This window comes from Coregonus clupeaformis, unplaced genomic scaffold (genome assembly GCF_020615455.1).
Source record: "Coregonus clupeaformis isolate EN_2021a unplaced genomic scaffold, ASM2061545v1 scaf0094, whole genome shotgun sequence".
In the NCBI taxonomy this organism is placed as follows: domain Eukaryota; kingdom Metazoa; phylum Chordata; class Actinopteri; order Salmoniformes; family Salmonidae; genus Coregonus; species Coregonus clupeaformis.
Genome location: NW_025533549.1, coordinates 610,673 through 634,556, shown reverse-complemented (window position 1 = coordinate 634,556; position 23,884 = coordinate 610,673). Strand labels below are relative to the sequence as shown.

At 44.1% G+C, this 23,884-nt stretch overlaps 1 protein-coding gene across 1 annotated transcript in view; it reads right to left on the bottom strand.

The window, feature by feature from the left end:
- The window catches only part of LOC121583496 (whirlin-like), a 161,896-nt gene that overhangs the window by 41,986 nt on the left and 96,026 nt on the right, over positions 1–23,884 (bottom strand). The window contains exons 6-7 of the mRNA XM_041899641.2: positions 2,551–2,763; positions 1,830–2,051 (exon numbers count right to left, since the gene is read on the bottom strand). Coding sequence (XP_041755575.2) covers positions 1,830–2,051; positions 2,551–2,763 — 435 coding nt within the window. The remainder of the gene's footprint in view (positions 1–1,829; positions 2,052–2,550; positions 2,764–23,884) is intronic.

Here is a 23,884-nt window from a genome sequence, read left to right as displayed (position 1 = left end):
CAAAGTATTGACTTTGGGGGGGTGAATAGTTATGCACGCTCAAGTTTTCAGTTTTTTTTGTCTTATTTCTTGTTTGTTTCACAATACAAAATATTTTGCATCTTCAAAGTGGTAGGCATGTTGTGTAAATCAAATGATACAACCCCCCAAAAATCCATTTTAATTCCAGGTTTTAAGGCAACAAAATAGGAAAAATGCCAAAGGGGGTGAATACTTTCGCAAGCCACTGTATAGGCCTCCTGCCTATGTGATAATATGAAGTGCATATTCAGATTAACTTCACAGTACAGAACAAGTTTGTAAAGGAAAAATAAGTTCCTACCTTAGTTTCAAAACCTCCCACAATGACTCCCCCCATGTCAAGTCCATTTAACTTCCGACAGTCCATTTCTTGCTCAAAGCCATGAGCATGCCTGTGGCTGTGATGTTTAGCCTCCTTCTAAGGCTGTTCTGAAGACTCTGGCTGTAGTGCTTATTTTTTTCATTTTGAGTGTTATCTATAACCTGGGTGTCCTCTTTAGCCTTGTCTTCAATGCTTGCTGCCACTTAGTGCGCTTTGGTTCGGGCATGTTCAAAACCCTTTTTGTTGTTGTTTTTTACGTTGGAGGCAGAGGACATTACTGTACGTTCCACCCACTCTTTTACTAGTTTAATCCATCCAGTCTTTTCTAGACCCAAGCTCTCTAAATCTTTGCATGTTGTACAGCCCAGCTTTGAATATTGCTTGACAAGCCAGGGTTTATACGTTTGCTTGTTCTTAAACTGAGCCTCCGTCCGGTGGATGCAAATGTACATTTTGCCTCTGGAACAGGAGTGGAGAAATAGGATTTATTTTTATTTATTGAGCGAATATGAACGCGCAGTTAGGGACCAGTTTGTAGAGGTGCTATCTTTATCAGCATCATAAAAGCTGATAGTATTTCAACCACTTAAAATATGAAATTATATCAGAAACATGTTGGATCATTTTCACAGCTTTGTATTTCCTTACAACCTGTCAAACTTATGTCATTTGGACATTTAGCACAAAAAATCACGCTCATGTACACCGAATGCACACACACACACACACACACGGACACACACACACACACACACTCACAGACACACACACACACACACACACACATACACACACACACACAAATACACAAACATGTTCAAAAAGACAGTCACACTTGGATATACAGTACCAGTCAAAAGTGTGGACAAACCTACTCATTCAAGGGTTTTTCATTATTTTTACTATTTTCTACATTGTAGAATAATAGTGAAGACATCAAAACTATGAAATAACACATATGGAATCATGTAGTAACCAAAAAAGTGTTAAACAAATCTAAATATATTTTAGATTTTAGATTCTTCAAATAGCCACCCTTTGCCTTGATGACAGCTTTGCACACTCTTGGCATTCTCTCAACCAGCTTCATGAGGTAGTCACCTGGAATGCATTTCAATTAACAGGTGTGCCTTGTTAAAAGTTAATTTGTGGAATTTCTTTCCTTCTTAATGCGTTTGAGCCAATCAGTTGTGTTGTGACAAGGTAGGGTTGGTATAAAGAAGATAGCCCTATCCTCTACAACTCATCAAACAGGAACAACTTCCAAGAGGTCTGCTTCGAGGCATCAGTGACAGCTAGGAAAGATGAATGACTCAGACTCTCACAGAAAGTCATACAGACAGTCAGGCAGACACGACAGACAGACAGACAGAGAGAGAGAGAGAGAGAGAAAGAGAGAGAGAGAAATAGAGACAGACAGACAGACAGAGACAGAAAGAGAGGCAGACAGAGAGAGAGTGGGTCAACTCCAACCCAGCCGTCCTACCCTTGCAGAGCTGAGGGTGGTGGAGGTCATGTAGCTGGCTGACGAGGAGGCCAGGGTATCTGGGTAGGAGACCATGGAGAGGGAGTCAGGGTGGAGGGCGGCCACACAGGCACCCCCCTGCCGAGCCTTCAAAGCCTGGATCTCACGGCGCAGCACCATCCCATCGAAACGCTCCAGATCCTGGGGAGTCACCAGGCCACGCACCTCTGATAGCAGGGCGAACTGAGAGGAGGGGTGGGGAAAGGGATGGAGACAGGGTTCAAGAGTTATAGGGAGCTATAACATGCATCAGGCTAAAACATGCATTAGGAGACTATGGGGAATGCAGACTGCAACTGAAGAACACTGTAAAGCACTCTACCAATTGTGAATTCAATACATTTGATAAATCATTGTTTTATATGAGGTGCAGGGCTAGGGCATTGACAGAAAGACAAGCGGCTATATAATATACTGAGAAAAACAGAAGTCTGAGCATCCACAAAAGCCTTAACATAAATCATGGAAAGTCTCACAAAACTTGTCATCCAAGTGATGGATGTACAGAGAAAAGGCAAGCAATCACCATAAGCATTACAAAGTGAGGGAACATAAGAACCCAATAAATAATGCACCTCACAACAACTAACGCAAACACGCACACACACACGCGCACGCACGCACATACACACTCACACATCCTCCCCCCACATCCCCCCATACATACACTTTCACTCCTCACCTTGGCATGTGTGTTGAGCAGTTCAAACAGGGCCATGACCAGCTGCTCCACCCCTATGTGTCCGTCCCGGTACTCCTCCACGTAGTAGCCCATGGTCTGCCTCTCTGTCTCTGTCAGCAGGTGGCGGGCCTGCTCCTCCAGCATGGCTCTGCTCTGGTTCACCAGGCTGGACAGGGTCACCTGGGAGCCCGCCACACCCTTATAGAACACCGGCTGGAGGGGAAGAAAGAAGGGACAGAAGACAGGGGGTAAGGAGGATGGTTGAAAAAGCAAGAGGGAAAAGATGAGTGTGTGTGTGTGTGTGTTTGTGTGTGTGGAAGAAGGAGGGTCAGATGGTGGTGAGAAGTGGGAAGGCGACACAGAGGTGAGGGGGGAGGTGTGTGTCAGGCAGGAAATTATAAATGAGAAACAAAGGGACAGAAAAAAACAGGGAGAGAGAGAGAGATAAATCATATGTACATGCCCATGCATTAGCCATTCCTCATCATCCATCCATCCAACCCACAGCTGGCATGGAGGGGCCAGAGTTCCTCACTCTAACACTGGCCCTAAGGGTCTTGGCTCTCATCACAAACACAGAACCATGGCCCACTCTGTGTGACAGCCCTTTTCTGTGCCAGCTCAGCCAATCCAATCAATTCACTGAGTGATGGCATCACGGCACTTGAGAAACAGATGAGAATTGTACTCTGTATTCACACACACACATACACACACACACACACACACACACACACACTCATACAGAGCACATACGCACACATGCACGCACACACACAAGCTCTGTCTCCTCTCCTCACTCTTCCTTGCCCTCTCTTTCCCCCGCTCTGCACTCCTCTCTTTCTTTCTCTCTTTATCTCCTCGCTAGCAGCTTTCCTTGAATAAGCTCCATATTTAAAGACACTTCAAAGTCACCAGCCGCAAGGCTGTTTAAGAGAGATGGAGAAAAAGAGAGAGATAGAGAGGGAGAGAAGAGAGAGAAAGAGACAGAGAGAGGCGGCTGGGAATGAAAGAGAAAGACATAAAGAAAGAGAGAGGAGGGAAGGAGAGAGAGAGGGGCACCCCAACCTCCTCACCTCAGCCTCCTCATCCCAAACTCTTAACCACTCTCATTCGTCTGTGTTAGCCATCAGGTCTGGGGAACGAAGTGTTGCAGCCTGCGCCAAACATAAGTCCCTACCCCAAGGTGAACCTGCACACTAATCAACTCTATACTTACAACATGCATTTAGATGAAGAATCCTATGGACAAGGGCACATTGGTTGTGTCCCAAATGGCACCATATTCCCTACAGAGCCCTGGTCAAAAGTAGTGCACTATATAGGTAATAGGTTGCCATTTGAGACGCAGCCTGAGAGTATAGTTCAAACCTACAAGGTGTAACAACAACCAATCCCTTTTTATTGCCAATCCATGTGATAGTCGTTAGGACACTGCTGGTGCCAGCGACAATTTAATTACTTAATTTGGTTAAATTAATTACAGCACTAAAGACTGCTCTCTAGATATTAGCTTCTGAGACCCAGGGTCTAGCCTGTAGCCCATGTTAAAATCTAGATCATTTAGCTATTTGATTTTGAATTTTTGGACTCCTGTAGGTATCCCCCCAAAAAATGTATTATAAGGAATAAGGTTTTGAAGTGTCTGTTGCTGTCCTATATCGAGGAGATATAAGAAAGCTCAGGAAATATTTTTCTTTTTTGGACACGTATTTAACCCCTTTTTTTGTTGGCACAAAACTACCTTCATACTTCCATTCATTGTTTTAACCGGTACCAGGTTACCTTCAGATGAGTCCCATGACATGACACTTGTGGGGGTCATAGCATGTTTGTGAGAGTCTAATCTTTTCATAGAGTGGTTATATTAGTTAGTAGGCCAAACCGTTCGGACGCTATAGTCGTTTTCATGAGAAGACCAATTTTTGGGATGTCTCATGGTCTGACAAACAGCGCTGTAGCTCTGTCACTTTCCTCCGCAAATGCAGTAGGCCGACATAGGCGGATGTGGTGGATTGAGACACAGCCCATTCAAACTTTTAACGTTTTTTTATTTTTTAATTTTTTTTATTAGGATTTTTTTCGTATCTTAATTAGATTGACACAAGGGTGCGTCAATAGACTCCTAATTAAACTAAGACCCATTAATAGTCCTATCAAATACTACAATGGCCAGTGTGCTGCTGGATTCTGTCTGTATCTGCATCCTAAATGGCACCCTATTCCCTACATAGTGAACTACTTTTGACCAGAGCCCTGTAGGGTTCACTATGTAGCGTGCCATTTGGGACGCAGCCTGGGTCTCTGCCAGATAAGATGACTGTACACTTTATCAAAGGCACCAACTACAAGCACCACTGACCACATTCCAATCAATACACAGAGAAAGGGATAGGACCAAAACAAAACAAGACAATACAAAGAGATGGAGACCACACAAGACAAGAGAGATATGCTCTCATCTCCTCACTGCTTACAGGTCAAATTCACACCACACTGTACTGTCTGGCACTCTGTTGTAAATCAATGTTGTAGATCAATGTAGATCAATCCACTTTGATAGTAGGATCAAAGTTCTTATATATTAAAACCTCATGACACTTCTACTAAAAGTACTGGATTGAGGAAAGCAATATACTGGTAGTGGAGTCCTGTGTCCACCAAATTAATTTGACCTTTCACCTGACAGATCAGTGAGAACTAAGAAATGGACATGGAAGATGTACTACACTCTGAGAAAAAATGGTTCCAAAAGGGTTCTTCGGCTGTCCCCATAGGAGAACCCTTTTTAGTTCCAGGCAGAACTCTTTTGGGTTCCATGTATAACCCTCTGGGGAAATGGCTCTACATGGAACCCAATAGGGTTCTACCTGGAACCAAAAAGGGTTCTTCAAAGGGTTCTCCTATGGGGACAGCTGAATAACCCTTTTAGGTTCTAGATAGCATCTTTTTTTCTAAGAGTGTAAGATTAGAACATGGGAAGGATGCATCATTAGGAAACCAGTGTGAAGGATGCATCATTATGAAACCAGTGTGAAGGATGCATCATTAGGAAACCAGTGTGAAGGATGCATCATTAGGAAACCAGTGTGAAGGATGCATCATTAGGAAACCAGTGTGAAGGATGCATCATTAGGAAACCAGTGTGAAGGATGCATCATTAGGAAACCAGTGTGAAGGATGCATCATTAGGAAACCAGTGTGAAGGATGCATCATTAGGAAACCAGTGTGAAGGATGCATCATTAGGAAACCAGTGTGAAGGGTGCTTGGTGTATTTTTCTATCTGTCCTAGCCTAGCCACTAGCCAGCCTGTCACAGTACGAAGTGTGTGAGGGCACAAACATCCACCACCCAGCCACCAGTCCCCAGTGACAATTACAAATCTCTCTGTTTACCCCTCTCTCTCTTTCTCTCTGTTTTTGGAGAAAAGGATAACATTATCTTTCACAGGGGGAAGAAAACAAGCCAAGCCTGCAGCTTAGGGACCGAGAAAGACAGAGGTAGAGGATGAGGAGGAAGAATAGAGGAGTGATTTCACCAGCATAAGAAAGATGGCTGTGCAAAGGAAGGAAAAATCGATTTCACATGAGGTGGGACAGATTGGTTGTGAGTGACCTTGGAAGACCTATATCCAGGTATTAAATCCTAACCCTACAGAGAGTGGGACCCAGCAGACACATATGTAGTGGAATGGTATCATGCCCAGAGACACATTCCTTAGTCTAGCCTCCTTAAACCAATGTCCACCTCTTTCAATTTCACCAAATGTCGATGAGAAGCCCAAACAGTTGATGTACAGTAAAAGCCTCTGGAAAGGATACTTTTTTTATTGTCTACAGTCTACAGCTACAGCTAGGCAGTTATCCCATTCATAACACTAGGCAGTTATACCATTCATAACACTAGGCAGTTATCCCATTCATAACACTAGGCAGTTATCCCATTCATAACACTAGGCAGTTATCCCATTCATAACACTAGGATTTTATCCCATTCATAACACTAGGCAGTTATCCCATTCATAATACTAGGCAGTTATCCCATTCATAACACTAGGCATTTTAGCTGGTAGGAGGCCGTTAGTGTATTGATTGACATCCATCTTTCCCACAGCATGCTGCCTGCTGATTAAATCACATTACCAGACCACAATGCTCCTTAATCAGATGGAGAAATGAATGAACAATCGTTTCATAACAATAACCATTAAGCTAATGTACTGGACCGAAGCGTCTCGGACCCTCTGCTAAATCATGCTGAAGCAAACTCTGTCTGCATCCCAAATGCACCCAATTCCCTATGTAGAACATTACTTTTGATCAGGGGCCATAGGGCTCTGGTCATGCACTATTTAGTGAATAAGGTGTTATTTGGAACACATCCCATCTCACTCTTCATCTACCTACACACATCACTGACCACCACAGACAGCCTGGTCTCATAGACTAGACGTAACATAGTAAATGTAAATTAGTATGATATGTTATGTTTGGTATGGTTACATAAGACAGAAGGTTACTTATGGCAAAAATGAAAGTAGGGTGGTTAGTTGTGGTGGATGGGTAGGTATAACGTAAACGTCTAGCAACCCAAAGGTTGCGTGTTCGAATCTCATCACGGACAACTTTAGCATTTTAGCGAATTAGTAACTTTGCAACTACTTATTACATTTGAGCTATTTTGCAATTTAAAAAAAAATATATATATATATATATACTGTCACATAGACTGGATAGGTGCAGTGAAATGTGTTGTTTTTACAGGGTCAGCCATAGTAGTAGAGTGCTCCTGGAGCAAATGAGGGTTAAGTGCCTTGCTCAAGGGCACATCGACAGATTTTTCACCTTGTTGGCTCAGGTATTCAAACCAGTGACCTTTCAGTTACTGGCCCAATGAACTAACCTCTAGGCTACCTGCCACCCTACTTAGCATGTTAGCTAACCCTTCCCCTAACCCTAACCTTAACCCTTTAATCTAACTCCTAACCTTAACCTTTACCCTAACCTTAACCTCTAACCCTAACCCCTAGCCTAGCTAACATTAGCCACCTAGCTAATGTTAGTCACAACAAATTGGAATTCTTAACATACAGTATCATACGTTTTGTAAATTTGTAACATATTGTATGAATTACAATTCGTAACATATTGTACGAATTGCAATTCATAACATATCATATGAAATGAATGATGGACATCTAAAATACATACCATAGGAAATGTAACATATCACACTAATTGGAGGGGCCCAGATTTACTTTTTCTATGTTACGTCTACCACTGAGTCCAAGTTGCCACAGAAGTGAAATCGACCTCCAGAATATAGCAATTAAGCCGAACATTCAACTTCATCAGAGGGATGAGCTCTTACCTAGCTATACAGAGAGGCAACTTATCTGTGTGACTGTCTGTGGAGGAGCAGTGAGGGAAAGGGCCATCAGAGGCTGGAGCCCCTGGAGCCACACAATGTTTACATCCTGGTATTAAACACACAGGGCCTTGTGACAGCTATTGAATCCTGGGGGCTGTTGCGGGTGGGGGAGGGGATTGGGGGTGGGGGTGGGGGGTTGGGGGGGGGTGGAGTGCTGGGGTGGGAGTGTGTGTGTGTGTGTGTGTGTGTGTGTGTGTGTGTGTGTGTGTGTGTGTGTGTGTGTGTGTGTGTGTGTGTGTGTGTGTGTGTGTGCGTGTGTGCGTGCGTGTCTCCATCTATTCCATGAAAATGGAACAATCCAGCGAGCCATTCTCTCCACTGATTGTGTGAGCTTCTCCGATCGATGGAAACGGAGAGGATAGCGTTTAAATGTGTATCCACCTCTACAACCTCATTGTGAAACCAGACTTACTTGTTATTCTTTCTTTGGGGGGAAAGCTATTAGCCAATAATAGCCCTGCCAAAATCAATTAGAGTCTATGCATAGCCACTGATTGGGCTATCTAATTTCATTCACCATTAAAATGAAAGTAGTCTTATGCTAGATCCTTTGCTATGAGACTTTTGTTGTGCTGAACCAGTGCTGAACACATACATTTTTACTCGATGTCACGGTGCAAGTGGGGTCATGTCACAAACTATTTCATTCTGCGATCTATTCTTAATTAATTAGCCAATCGGTCCATTCTGTCCTTTGGCTGTAATTAAAAAGAGTGGGATGGAGGGAGGGAAAGAGGGATGTGGAGAGACGAACAATAGTCCCTCTATGACTGCTGTGATGGACTAAATCAAGATGAAGGACAGAGAATGGCTAGCAGCGGGGACTTGTTAAAATATCATCATCTGGCTTTATCTTCACAGCTGAAATTAGTTGGGAGCTGAGGACTGTTGACACTGTGCGAGGTTGTGGCTGGATGGATGTTTCATTTTAAAGAGTGTTCCTCCCTGTTCACATTGAACACCTTTGAAGATCTTACACAGTGTATTAAGAGCGCCTTCCCAGCTGACTTGGCCAACAGCTCTCAGTCTGCAGCTCTATTCTGCCTTGCATGAATTATAGCCAGTTCTGGGGCTTGGCAGCTCGCTTGGGTAAACTTTGAAAACTTTTTGAAACTCTCTCCTTCCTTCGCCAGAATTGCTCTCCTTATCTACCATCTCTCTCTTTCTCTCTCTTTCTCTCCTTACCTCTCTCTCCCTTTCTTTCCCTCTCTCTCCCTCATCCCCCTCTCTCTTTCCCTCTCTCCCCCCCTCTCTCCCTCATCCCTCTCTCTCCTTCCCTCTCTCTCTCCCTCTCTCTCCTTCCCTCTCTCTCCCTCATCCCTCTCTCCTTCCCTCTCTCCTTCCCTCTCTCTCTCTCTCTCTCTTCCTCTCTCTCATTCCCTCTCTCTCTCCTTCCCCCTCTCTCTCCTCCCCTCCCTCTCTCCTTCCCTCTCTCCCTCTCTCTCCCTCTCTCTCCTTCCCTCTCTCTCCTTCCCTCATCCCTCTCCCTCCTTCCCTCTCTCCCTCATCCCTCTGTCTCCTTCCCTCTCTCCCTCTCTCTCCCTCATCCCTCTCTCTCCTTCCCTCTCTCCCTCATCCCTCTCTCTCCTTCCCTCTCTCTTTCTCCCTCTCTCTCCCTCCCTCTCTCCCTCTCTCCCGCTCTCCCCTCCCTCTCTCCCTCTCTCCCTCTCTCCCTCTCTCTCTGTGAAAAGTGCCCTATTTTTGTTTACTTCAAAAGCTCATTGTATTTCCTTTTAAGAGCGTCAGCTGATAAGAAGCCTATTTTATGACGTTTCCACTGGATCAGAGCATTACATTTTTCCCTTTTACGCTGAGTGGTTATCGAAAGAGAGCTGGAAAGATTTTTCAAATACATTGAGGAACTATTGTAATTCTCAATGGATGTAAAAACAGACTTCATTTGCTTGCTGTTTGAGGTGAAGAAAACATTACTTTGAGAAGCTCCACAGGTCATTAGTGGTGGTGTGTTAAGCCAATCAGAAATACTATCAAATCCCCAAATGGGCACATTTATATGCTTACATTTGCGCGCAGGCCAGGTAGCCTATAGGCCTACTTCTATGTGTGCGCATCCTTACTCAACATTGACAGGAGAGCTCCAAACAAAAGACAATGACTAAATTGACAGAACTCGTAAATGGAATACACAAGTTTACGCGCTGTATCCCGGGTGGCGCCATAACTCTACACAAATGCATTTCATTTCCGCCGGAAGTTGTTGGCACAACGTCTGCCGGTGTAAACACAGCGATGTCGACGCTAGCTTGGGAACACGGTTCTACTACTATGCCGCAACCCGTCAAGGAGCGGAGGGGGAGGAACTTGCAAGGGACTATTTGGAAACTCTGGGCAACAGCATTGAAACCAAAGGCTTAGTGGTGTGCGAAAAGGAACCGTGGCTTGCAGCATCTCCCGATGGAGTGATAAACAACGACATTCTGTTGGAGATCAAATCACCTGTGATGGGAAACAAGTCACTTGCAGAATTTTTGGCAACAAAGAACTGCGAAATCACAACTGTGGCAAACGGAGATAGGGTAGATTACCATATTGCCTGCAATGGTCCAAAAGGCTACTACATGCAGGTACAAATTGGGATGCACTGCACAGGGCTTCAGCACTCCAAGTTGGTGATCTGGAACAAAACTGAGCACCTAGAAATCGAAGTACCCTATGACCAAGGCTTTGTCCAGGGGCATATCATAAGGCTGCGCACATTCTACTTTGCCCACATGCTCCCGAAAATTGTTGATGATTTTGTTGAGGGAAGGTTACAGTTCTGCAGTAAATATCTCAGCATTTTAAAACCAAAATAAACTGCCTTATTTAGGTCATGCCCACAGGAGCCAACAGATGTCCATTGTTTACATGATCTCTTTATGCTGTGCAATATATCAGTGTGCCTACTGTTTGAGTGAAAATAAAGTTTGATGTAATTTCAATCCTTAGATTTCTACAATTTATTTTAACACAGTTCATAATTCATAGTAAGCTCATACGTAACACTGGATTAATTAATTGTTTTGAGGAAACTAAACAAATGGCTTCAACAAGAAAGATTGCGTGTTTAATCTTAACAGGTATTAAAAAGTAAAATACAAAAGCAGCCCACACAATTACATCACTATGAAAATATTCATATATAATATTTAAAAAATACAATGCACGCAGTATTTGTTGTGTTTATCTGTATTTAATGAACAACATGGCTGGGTGTTGGTAGACAGGGACACAGGGCAAGATTCTAAACCTCACTGATCAGTGGACTCTTCAGGTTAACTAGGCCAGCACAGATGGTTAAGATGTTGTCCAGTTTCGGTGCCATGCTGATGGGAACATTCTGGGATAAAATCTTAAACACCTTCAGTCTCTGGATTGCTCTTTCCACATGTATGCGGACATTGGCTACTCGCCTGGTGCGTGTCGTCTCCTCATTGGTCAACTGATTGCGCCTGTAGGTGAAAGCAGGGATGTTCAAACTGACCCTTCTCTCATCAAGCAAGTCTCGAATGGTGAACCCACGGTCCGCCATGACCTCATCACCAGCCCTCAGATAGTCTAGGAACCCACTGTCCATGGTGATAAACTTATCGCTGCTTCTGCCAGCATAGGCATCAGATATAAACATGATTAGCCCATTAGGGGCCACAGCGACGAGATATTTCACAGTGTTGCGTGATTTATACTGGCTGAAAGTGTCACTCCTTGAGTCGTGGTTTGTGGCTCTCTGCATGGCACTTTCGGCACAGTCAATGATGCAGGTGGTTCGAGGGTAGTTCCTCTGAAACGACAAGGGCATGGTGGCACGAATGGTCTCTCTTGGACGCCAGGGGATCAGGACTTTGAACTGTTCACCCATCACGTCAATCCAGTGACTAATCACAACGCTTGCCATGGATGTAGACACATTGAAGCGGTGAGCAATATCTCCTAATATTAGGTTTAGTTTTAGTTTCATCAACGTCATAAGTATTTGGTCAACAACAGGAAGGGTAATTGATGGCTTACTGAAAGGCAACAACACCGTCACCAGGGTGAAGAATTGAACCATAAGCACTCCTGTATACAGCCGGGACCTAGCATCATCAATGACCGTGGTGCTGGTCACAGTAGGACCCATTTCTGCCTCGCACTGTGTGGCCTTGTCTACTTTAACAGACTGTGTTGTTGAACAGTAAATGTGATCAATATGTGACGGATCCTCCCATTGGGTCTGGGCATCTCGAAATGTTGGTGTAGCAGGCTCGGCCTCACAGACAGGCTGACAGGTTTCTGGAGCATCTAAAAAGGGGAAGAGAAAACATGGATGGAGCAAAATTAATGCAGGCATAGAGTCCTCTCACTACAAACATCACAATGGAAAAATGTGTACTACAACATTGCACTCACACGCACACACACAATCATCATCACAACAGCCTGCCACCTTGCATTGTATTTATGATGTAGACTAAGGCACACGCAGGCAGGCACACACACACACACACACACACACACACACACACACACACACACACACAATTAATGATGTAGCTATCGTGGGCATTGTTTGTCCCATCTCCAAAACAATCAACTGCCTTAGCAAAATACCGGTAGCAAGCAATGTTAATGTATGACAACTTCTTCATAATTAACAGTATTGTCAGCTTCATAGCTAAAGTTGCTGAACTTACCCTCAGATTCAAGTCTGCGTTTCTTTATCTGGGGGGAGGCAGTGGTCCGCTGGGTGAGTTGATGCCTCTTTGGCTGGGGAGGGCGATTGTATCCTAACCACAACTCTGGGAAAGGATTATCCTTGGTAGGTTTTTGGTCAACAAAGTGATAGAAACAAACAAAAACGTTGAGGGGTGGTTTCTTTAGATTCAATGCCTTCAGCCAGGTCCTTGATTCCGAGTCGGTATCAGGCTTGCGAAAAAATGTAAACAATGGAGCGCATGGACATTGCCTCTTCGTAGCTGGTTTGTGGTCGTAGCACTCTCTATCTAACCACTCGTTCAGGTGCTTTCTCGAGTTTTTGCAACCAACTTCCGCAACGTCGTTCCCGAACCACTTTTCTTCATGTTGTAATTGTAATTTTTATATCCTCTTTGTCACTGCGATATCAGTGCTTTGTCGGCACAACTGAGCTAGCTAGCAAAACAAACCCAGCCCGGCAGAACGGAAGTGGATTGCATCGACGGGAGGAGTTCAGGAAGTAGAGCGGAAACGGCTCAAAAACGTGTGTATTAAATAAACCAAAACTTGTTTCTCACAAGTGTAGCATAGGTTGCGCACTCTGCAAACAATGTGTCCACTCCGACAATGAGAACAGGAAGACTGGAATAATACAATTGAATGCATTAAAATAAATTACCGTAACCAAAGTAACAAACATTGTAGATTAGAAATTATAGGAATTAACGGTAAATGTACTACTGGTGATATATGTAATGGGGAATTGATATACACTAACAATCAAACGCAAACAATTCCCACATTAAGTTATGAAACAATGAATGTGCACAAATTGGCGGGAGAGAGCGCATTCTGGAGAGAGAAGTGCATTGTGCATCTCGGCGCATGGTCAATCCGATGTCCATGCAGCATTTACGGTGATACGGCCTCAGCAGAAGTCAGGGCAAGAATGGCCTCAGCAGAAGTCAGGGCATTCATACTTCTTGCGCTTTGCGGAGCTGTTGTCAAGGAAGTGAGTTTGTGTTTATACAGGATGTACCGCCCCTACCTACCGTCAACCAATCATGTCAATGCAGAGCTATACAGAGCCCTCCGCATTGTTACAAACTTTGGGAGGCGCATGGCGATGCGGTACAGAGCTCGATTTGGCCTCTGCATGCCTGTGGAGGCTCCGCCATTGTGTCACATCCTCCATATGGAGCCTCCGACAACATTTTAGAATCAAGCATAAATTGGCTTTTAGTCTAGGCCTCCGCAATGGATTAGTTCACTGAGATGGGCGCAAATATACAGTGCATTTGGAAAGTATTCAGACCCATTGACCTTTTCCACATTTTGTTACGTTACAGCCTTATTCTAAAATGGATTCAATTGTTTTTTTCCCCTCATCAATCTACACACAAAGCAAAAAACGTTTTTTAGACATTTTTGCAAATGTATTAAAGAAAAGTTCACAATAAAGTCAATTCTTGAATATGAGTTGTGGACATGAGAGTAATAGGAGTATTCTCTTTCAGTTAGATGTTTTGTACAATTTCTTCCCTGCTAGAGCTGCTCCGGTCAACTGTAAGTTGTGAACTGGAAACATCTAGGAGCAACAACGGCTCAGTCGTGAAGTGATAGGCCACACAAGCTCACAGAACAGGACCGCCGAGCGCTGAAGCGCATAGCACGTAAGAAACACTCACTACAGAGTTCCAAACTGCCTCTGGAAGCAACGTCAGCACAATAAATGTTAGTCGGGAGCCTCATGAAATGGGTTTCCATGGCCGAGCAGCCGTCCACAAGCCTAAGATCATCATGCGCAATGCCAAGCGTCGGCTGGAGCGGTGTAAAGCTCGCCTGCCATTGGACTCTGGACCAGTGGAAACGCATTCCCTGGAGTGATGAATCGCGCTTCACCAGCTGGCAGTCCAACAAACAAATCTGGGTTTGGCGGATGCTAGGAAAACGCTACCTGCCCCAATGCATAGATAATGGTCTGGGGCTGTTTTTCATGGTTCAGGCTAGGCCCCTTAGTTCCAGTGAAGGGAAATCTTAACGCTTCAGCATACAATGACATTCTAGACGATTCTGTGCTTCCAGCTTTGTGGCAACAGTTTGGGGAAGGCCTTTTCCTGTTTCAGCATGACAATGCCCCCGTACACAAAGCGAGGTCCATACAGAAATAGTTTGTTGAGATTGGTGTGGAAGATCTTGACTGGCCTACACAGAGCCCTGACCTCAACCCCATCAAACACCTTCGGGATGAATTGGAACGCCGACTGTGAGCGAGGCCCAATCGCCCAACATCAGTGCCCGACCTCACTAATGCTCTTGTGGCTGAATGGAATCAAGTCCCCGCAACAATGTTCCAACATTGGTGGAAAGCCTTCCCAGAGGAGTGGAGGCTGTTATAGCAGCAAAGGGGGGACCAACTCCATATTAATGCCCATGATTTTGGAATAAGATATTAGACGAGCAGGTGTCCACATACTTTTGGTCATGTAGTGTATTTATTCCGGGCCTTGCCAGTTTAAATTCCATCTAACTTTTTTAATAAAATAAATGGCCTGCTCTCCAACTTTATTGGAAAGACCTCAAGAGTCAAATTGACAGTTTTACACTTCCCCTATAAAGCTGTAGGTCTTGGACTACCTCATATGAAGATGTATTACTGGGCTGCACAACTGCATTCACTTAAACAATGGACAGCAGACTATCCTTGTGGATCGAGGAGTATCAAAGCCATAAATGTAATACCTTACGATACCTTATTATCTCAAATATATTCACTACTTCGGGTCCAAGGCGTTGAAGAACAAAACAGACAATCCAATGATTCTCAATTACCTTCATATTTGAGAAAATGTACATAGAGGTGGAAAGAACCAATATCACCAGGCACCCCTTTTTGGAATAACCCCATTTGACCTCCAAGTCCTGGCTCCAAAGTGGCATCATGAATTTTGAGCATGTGTACTATGATGGCTCTCTACTGTCATTCAATCAATTACAAGAAAGATTTGGATTATCCAAGGCCGATTTCTTTAAGTTCTTACAACTCAGAAATCTTACTCAATCGGAATCTTCAATCTTCAATGGAATCTAGATGAATCAAAGGCATCTAGCATGTAACAAATACTGAAATAATACTACACCAAAGAAGTTAATTGCCAAGTTATATCAAGGGTTGATTGAAACTACCTGATAGTTCAGAACCTATAAGAGAAAAATGTGAAACAGATCTAAAGGAAGAAATTGAGGAGAATCATTGGTCACAGATATCTGAAAATGTTCATGCCTGCTCCTACAACCAAGGACATAAACTACCGCAACTTAAGATAATTCATAGGACTTACTACAGTCCTGCCAGAATGCATGTAATGCACCCAGAAAAGTCACATCTCTGTTGGAGATGCAAAAAGCACAAAGGAAACCTATTACATATGCTGTAGTCCTATGACAAACTAACACCATTTTGGGATAATGTACTGTATTTGCTATCATTTCATTGTGTCTAGGAATTTATATTCATCCATCTCCACGATTATGTCTGTTGAGAAATGTAAATATTGGTGATCAATATCAGAGAAAGTTTTGTAATCTAGGTCTAATTGCTGCAAAAAATGTATAGCCATCAATTGGAAAGCCTCATATTCACCCTCAATAACAAATTGGAGGACTGAACTCTAGTTGCGGTACGTACCACTAGTTTATATACTATAAAGTAAAAAAAAGTAGCCACTCCTGCGTTGTCTTGGCTGTGTGCTTAGGGTGTTTGTCCTGTTGGAAGGTGAACCTTCGCACCCAGTCTGAGGTCCTGAGCGCTCTGGAGCAGGTTTTCTGTACATTGCTCCATTACTTCGATCCCGACTAGTCTCCCAGTCCCTGCCGCTGAAAAACATCCCCACAGCAGGATGCTGCTAACACCACCATGCTTCACCGTAGGGATGGTGCAAGGTTTCCTCCAGATCTGACGCTTAGCATTCAGAACAAAGAGTTCAATATTGGTTTCATCAGACCAGAGAATCTTGTTTCTCATGGTCTGAGAGTCTTTAGGTGCCTTTTGGCAAACTCCAAGCGGGCTGCCATGTGTCTTTTACTGAGGAGTGGCTTCCGTCTGGCCACTCTACCATAAAGGCCTGATTGGTGGAATGCTGTAGAGTTGGAAGGTTCTCCCATCTCCACAGAGGAACTCTGGAGCTCTGTCAGAGTGACCATCAGGTTCTTGGTCACCTCCCTGACCAAGGCCCTTCTCCCCCGAAAGTCCCAGAGTCTTGGTGGTTCTAAACTTCTTCCATTTAAAAATGATGGAGGCCACTGTGTTCTTGGGGACTTTCAATGCTGCAGAAATGTTTTGGTACCCTTCCCCAGATCTGTGCCTCGACACAATCCTGTCTCGGAGATCTACGTACAATTCCTTCCACCTCATGGCTTGGTTTTTCCTCTGACATGCACTGTCAACTGTGGGACCTATAGACAGGTGTGTGCCTTTCCAAATCATGTACACTCAATTGAATTTACCACAGGTGGACTCCAATTAAGTTCTAGAAACATCTCAATGATGATCAATGGAAACAAGATGCACCTGAGCTCAATTTTAAGTCTCATAGAAAAGGGTCTGAATACTTATGTAAAAAAGGTATTTCTGGTTTTTATATTTTATACATTTGAACATTTCTCTAAAAACCTGTTTTCACTTTGTCATTATGGGGTATTGTGTGTATATTGATGAGGATGTTTAATTTATTTAATCCATTTTAGAATAAGGCTGTAACGTAACAAAATGTGGGAAAAGTGAAGGGGTCTGAATACTTTCCGAATGCACTGTATGTGGACCATCTCAAAGAATGTATTATTGTGGACCAAGTTCGGGCATGTTATTGTAGGATTTTGTATAGTGGATGTCTTGTTTCTGTGTTGTATTGTTTGTGAATGTCAGTTTAAAAATATATATTTGGTTCAAAAATGATTATTTTATAAACCCATCCAGTAATCCTCCCAAAATCTCATCAGGTTGAGGAGGATTTAGTTTGGATTGTTTATAGGGACCTAGGAAATCAAAGGAAATACATCTAGTGATGCCTTTTTCAGGAGATAGTAGGCTCTCCTCTCCTCTCCTCTCCTCTCCTCTCCTCTCCTCTCCTCTCCTCTCCTCTCCTCTCCTCTCCTCTCCTCTCCTCTCCTCTCCTCTCCTCTCCTCTCCTCTCCTCTCCTCTCCTCTCCTCTCCTTCCTCCTTCTTCTAAGCCATTATAAAGGACTGTCCTGTCCCAGTATCTGGTTGCTCATGCAGGGTATCACTTTTATGGAAGGATCTTTTTGTGCATATAAACATAAAGGGATTGCACAGCAGTTTATAAAGCTCATTCATCCGCTAAGTCACCTTGTGAAGGAACGTGTTCGTCCTACAAAATTGTTCTGACACACGCACTCACGTGCGCACACACTCACACACGCACACACGCACACACACACACACACACACACACACACACACACACACACACACACACACACACACACACACACACACACACACACACACACACACACACACACACAGAGTCTTGTATAACTAACCTTGTGGGGACACACAATTCAGTCCCATTCAAAATCCTATTTTCCCTAACCCCTAACCCTAAACCTAACCCTAACCTGTACCCTTGCCCTAACCCTTGCCCTTGCCCTAACCGTAACCCTAACCCAAAAACCTAACCTTAACCCTAACCCTAAACCTAAACCTAAACCTAGCTCGTAACCCTAAAACTAACCCTAGCTCCTAATCCTATCCCTAAACCTAATTTTAACCCTAACACGCACTCACGTGCGCACACACACACACACACACACACACACACACACACACACACACACACACACACACACACATACACACACAAACAAACACAAACACACACACACACCATTTGGGGCTAAAGAGACATAGCTAATTTTCCCCTAACATCGGACACCCCCTACCTTCGGACACTCTCTAGTGGTTGGAGAACTAAATCACCTCGAACTCAACATTTAAATGGACTGGAAAATAGTGGTAAGTTTTGCGACTAAAGACACCCTTCTAGCTAGCTGACCACCGATTTTCATTGCAATTTATGTAAGTTAAGTTAGGTTTTGAGAGTTTTCTAAAAAGTAATATATACAGTGAGGGAAAAAAGTATTTGATCCCCTGCTGATTTTGTACGTTTGCCCACTGACAAAGAAATGATCAGTCTATAATTTTAATGGTAGGTTTATTTGACCAGTGAGAGACAGAATAACAACAGAAAAATCCAGAAAAAAGCATGTCAAAAATGTTATAAATTGATTTGCATTTTAATGAGGGAAATAAGTATTTGACCCCCTCTCAATCAGAAAGATTTCTGGCTCCCAGGTGTCTTTTATACAGGTAACGAGCTGAGATTAGGAGTACACTCTTAAAGGGAGTGCTCCTAATCTCAGTTTGTTACCTGTATAAAAGACACCTGTCCACAGAAGCAATCAATCAATCAGATTCCAAACTCTCCACCATGGCCAAGACCAAAGAGCTCTCCAAGGATGTCAGGGACAAAATTGTAGACCTACACATGGCTGGAATGGGCTACAAGACCATCGCCAAGCAGGTTGGTGAGAAGGTGACAACAGTTGGTGTGATTATTCGCAAATGGAAGAAACACAAAAGACCTGTCAATCTCCCTCGGCCTGGGGCTCCATGCAAGATCTCACCTCGTGGAGTTGCAATGATCATGAGAACGGTGAGGAATCAGCCCAGAACTACACGGGAGGATCTTGTCAATGATCTCAAGGCAGCTGTGACCATAGTCACCAAGAAAACAATTGGTAACACACTACGCCGTGAAGGACTGAAATCCTGCAGCGCCCGCAAGGTCCCCCTGCTCAAGAAAGCACATATACATGCCCGTCTGAAGTTTGCCAATGAACATCTGAATGATTCAGAGGAGAACTGGGTGAAAGTGTTGTGGTCAGATGAGATCAAAATGGAGATCTTTGGCATCAACTCAACTCGCCATGTTTGGAGGAGGAGGAATGCTGCCTATGACCCCAAGAACACCATCCCCACCGTTAAACATGGAGGTGGAAACATTACGCTTTGGGGGTGTTTTTCTGCTAAGGGGACAGGACGACTTCACCGCATCAAAGGGACGATGGACGGGGCCATGTACCGTCAAATCTTGGGTGAGAACCTCCTTCCCTCAGCCAGGGCATTGAAAATGGGTCGTGGATGGGTATTCCAGCATGACAATGACCCAAAACACACGGCCAAGGCAACAAAGGAGTGGCTCAAGAAGAAGCACATTAAGGTCCTGGAGTGGCCTAGCCAGTCTCCAGACCTTAATCCCATAGAAAATCTGTGGAGGGGAGCTGAAAGGTTCGAGTTGCCAAACGTCAGCCTCGAAACCTTTAATGACTTGGAGAAGATCTGCAAAGAGGAGTGGGACAAAATCCCTCCTGAGATGTGTGCAAACCTGGTGGGCAACTACAAGAAACGTCTGACCTCTGTGATTGCCAACAAGGGTTTTGCCACCAAGTACTAAGTCATGTTTTGCAGAGGGGTCAAATACTTATGTCCCTCATTAAAATGCAAATCAATTTATAACATTTTTGACAAGCGTTTTTCTGGATTTTGTTGTTGTTATTCTGTCTTTCACTGTTCAAATAAACCTACCATTAAAATTATAGACTGATCATTTATTTGTCAGTGGGCAAATGTACAAAATCAGCAGGGGATCAAATACTTTTTTCCCTCACTGTATACACATTTTGTGGGACACGCTGTATATTGTAAAATTCGACTGCGTGACAGACCACATCATTTAATATCCAACTTCTTACCTCTGAAATATAGCTAAGAGATTTGCTAATGTTGCTAGCTTAGTTGCTAAATGTTGATAAAACTGCTAAGTAACCAAAAAGGAAAGAAATTGTAAGCATTAGATAATACATATCATGAAAACAGCTGAATGTTGTCAAGCTTTACTGTATCAACATTTGAGTCCTCTGATGGGGGCATTTTGCGCAATCTGCAAAAATATATTTTGAACTTTTTAACCATGAATTTTTTTACACCTATCAATGTTGGCTATATTTAGTAAAATGTTACAATATATGTATCGATATTAAACTAATTGGGACAGTAATTTTCTTTACAGATAACATCAAACAAAAAACGTGGGTACATTTTCAGTTATTGTGAAATCCTTCATCATCACCTTCCAATGCCTTTGAAATGTAAATGTTTATACATATTCAGATTGAGTTATCTTTCTAAAATAGTATGGCAAGTTATTTAGCTACATGTATTTCCCACCACAGCATGGAGAAAGTCAAGAGGAAGCAGTGGAGTGAGGTGGACATGTTCCATGCCATGGAGGACTGCGGGGCAGGGATGGCTATCCGCCAGGTGGGACATTTTCAGGAGGAGGCACAAGAACCCGAGCATGAGGAGGCCGGACACCCAGGACAGGGGGAGAGCTGAGTGTGCCACACGTCTGACGATGGACACCCTCTTCACTTCTTATGAGAAGCACTTGGAGGAGAGTGGGTTGAGGGAGAAACCCAACAACTCTATAACTACGATGAGTCTGGGTTTCATAGCGACCAGAGCAGGCACAAAGTGCTGGCTCTCCGGGGCGCAAAACACGTGTACCAGCAGGCTCCGGGGACCAAGGAGCACATCACAGTGCTGGCCTGCTTCAACGCAGCTGGGGTGGACGTCCCCCTGTTTATCATCTACCCCAAGTGTTTCCCCGGTGGCCACTACACACTGGGAGCCCCCCCCCCAAGCCTTGTATGGACGGTCAAACAGTGGGTACATTGACGGGGACCTGTTCAGGAAGTGGTTTCAGCACTTCATTAAGCATGCAGTGAAAGAGCGCCCTCTCCTTCTCATCTTTGATGGGCACAAGAGCCACATGGACCCGGAGGTGCTCGCGGCGGCACTACGGGAAGGGGTTATACTTCTTTGTCTTCCACCACACTGCACCCATGTCCTGCAGCTGCTGGACGTGGCATACTTTGGCCCTTTAAAGGCTGAGTTCTCCAAGGTAGCTGGAGACCTTAGCCATTGTGACCACTCCTACATGGTAAACAAATCAGAATTTGACAGAGTATTCCGCTAACCGTCCCAGCGCTGCACTATGTGGTGGAAGGGTTTAAGAAGTGTGGCCTCTTCCCTTTTGACCCTTCAGCCATTGAAGGGTCCCATTTAATGCCGTCTCGGTCCCTACCGGGTCCCACCACCGCCTCTCCTGGAACCAGTAGTGCTGTGCCGTCCACCATCACCTCCTACCCAGCGACCACAGGAGGACCCTCAGCCCCTGCTCCAGTCCCAGTCCCAGTCCCAGCCCCTGCTCCAGTCCCAGCACCAGCCCTAGAAGAGCACCCCCTAATAGAGGGGGGGCTGATAGCGAAGGACCTGGGGCACATCCTTACTGTCCTGAAGTATCGTCTAGACCAATACAGAAGACTCCCTGTGGTTCCTCACCGGGGAGGAATACACGTGCCAGTGGCAGGAGAGGGGTGAGAAGGAGAGGGCAGACGAGAAAGAGCGTCGGGCAGCCCTCAGAACACAGAGGGCACATGAGAGGATGAGACCATCGACGCCATCACCTCTGCTGGACCCCCCACTGGAACCACTCCTGACAGCTACATCACCACTGCCAGTGCCTCCCAGTTTGCAACACCTGTAGGAGCCGCCGGAGTCCCCAGCTGCAGAAGAAGGCCAAGTGCCTGCTCTCCCGGCCACACCATCGTCTGCCCCTCAACCCCACCATTACAAACACCAGCTCCTCCAAGCCATCGTCGGCGGTTTCGTCCACCACCACCACCACGATGCACACCACCCCCCATGTCTGTCACCACCAATGCAGCCTCCTCTGGACCAACTGCCTCCTCCGTCTCCCCTGGTTACACCACCACAGCAGCCTCGTCTGGTGTCCCTGCCCCCTGCAATTAGAATACAGCCACCTCCACAGGTAAACCCGTTAAATTACGAAAAAAATTACAGTTTATGTGTTTTATAAAACTGCAATGTTTAAAAATATATATGTTATTTTCATATCTACAGTCCATTGCACCAGCCCTCAAGGCATGTCCACATCCTCCAAAACTTATGCAGCTTCCTCCAGAGGTATTGATGTAAGAAATTTGAAAAAGGTTTTCATGAAACATGCTCTGTCTAACACTACCTTTTCTCTCAACTACAGAGAAAAGCTCCACCGGCCACCTCTGTCACGCCACCCATGGCACCACCCTCAGGTACTTCATAATCTGTTTGTTTTTCTCTCTCAGTTGTATCAATTACTATTATTGCTGTAATACTTCTACATTATTTTTTTTCAAATAAAGAAGACACCACCTGCTGTGCTCGCCGTGGGAGCGTGATCCACCTGCAAGCTCCCCGCAGGAGTGTAGGTCCGAGGTGCCATGGGCGTACTGTGACTTCTGCCAGCACTGGTTCCACTGCAGGTGTCTACAGTGGGATCAAGATGTGGCGGTGGAGTTGGATTTTAATTGTGATTTTTGTGACAATATAGGGATGGAGGTCGAGATTTTATTGTTTGTTTTGTTTGTTTTCATATGAAATTATTTATTTGTAAAAAAAAATTACATGTCTAACATGTAATATAAATATTTATTCAACCCATCTTGTGTATTTCTTCCTTTAAGTGCATCTCTGCAACACAAACTCCAACAGTGGTTTCATTTTTTATGTCAATGCACATTACTGAAATTAAAGTTTTATTTGATGTACATTATTCATACTCATTTATATTTTAGTATTAAATTGTTATCTACTTTCTCAAAACATAAGATTAATCTGTAAAACAAATTATGAGACATTATTTGGTTACAACACTGAAGATGTTTGTGAAGAACCATTTTTAGGGTTCCACAGGAGGGAGCACCGGGCAATGCAATGAAAAGTTGACGGGCAAGTAATTTTTTTTTACCGGAAGGCTAGCCAACTAGTCAACTATCTAGTAAACACTTTGGATACGAGGTTGGTGTCTCTTTTTTTAACAAAATTAAACTGATATATCTTGTAATTGAACAAAATAGTAAGGTGGCCAATAACTGGGGACCGTATGCCGATAATACAGGATGTATTTTTTTGGTAAACCGCTTATCAAAAAGCTGATAATAGTAGTAGTTCCACTGAAATGTCAAACATGCTAATTGCTAACCCGTAAGCTAACATTTATACGACACCAATAATCACAAAACA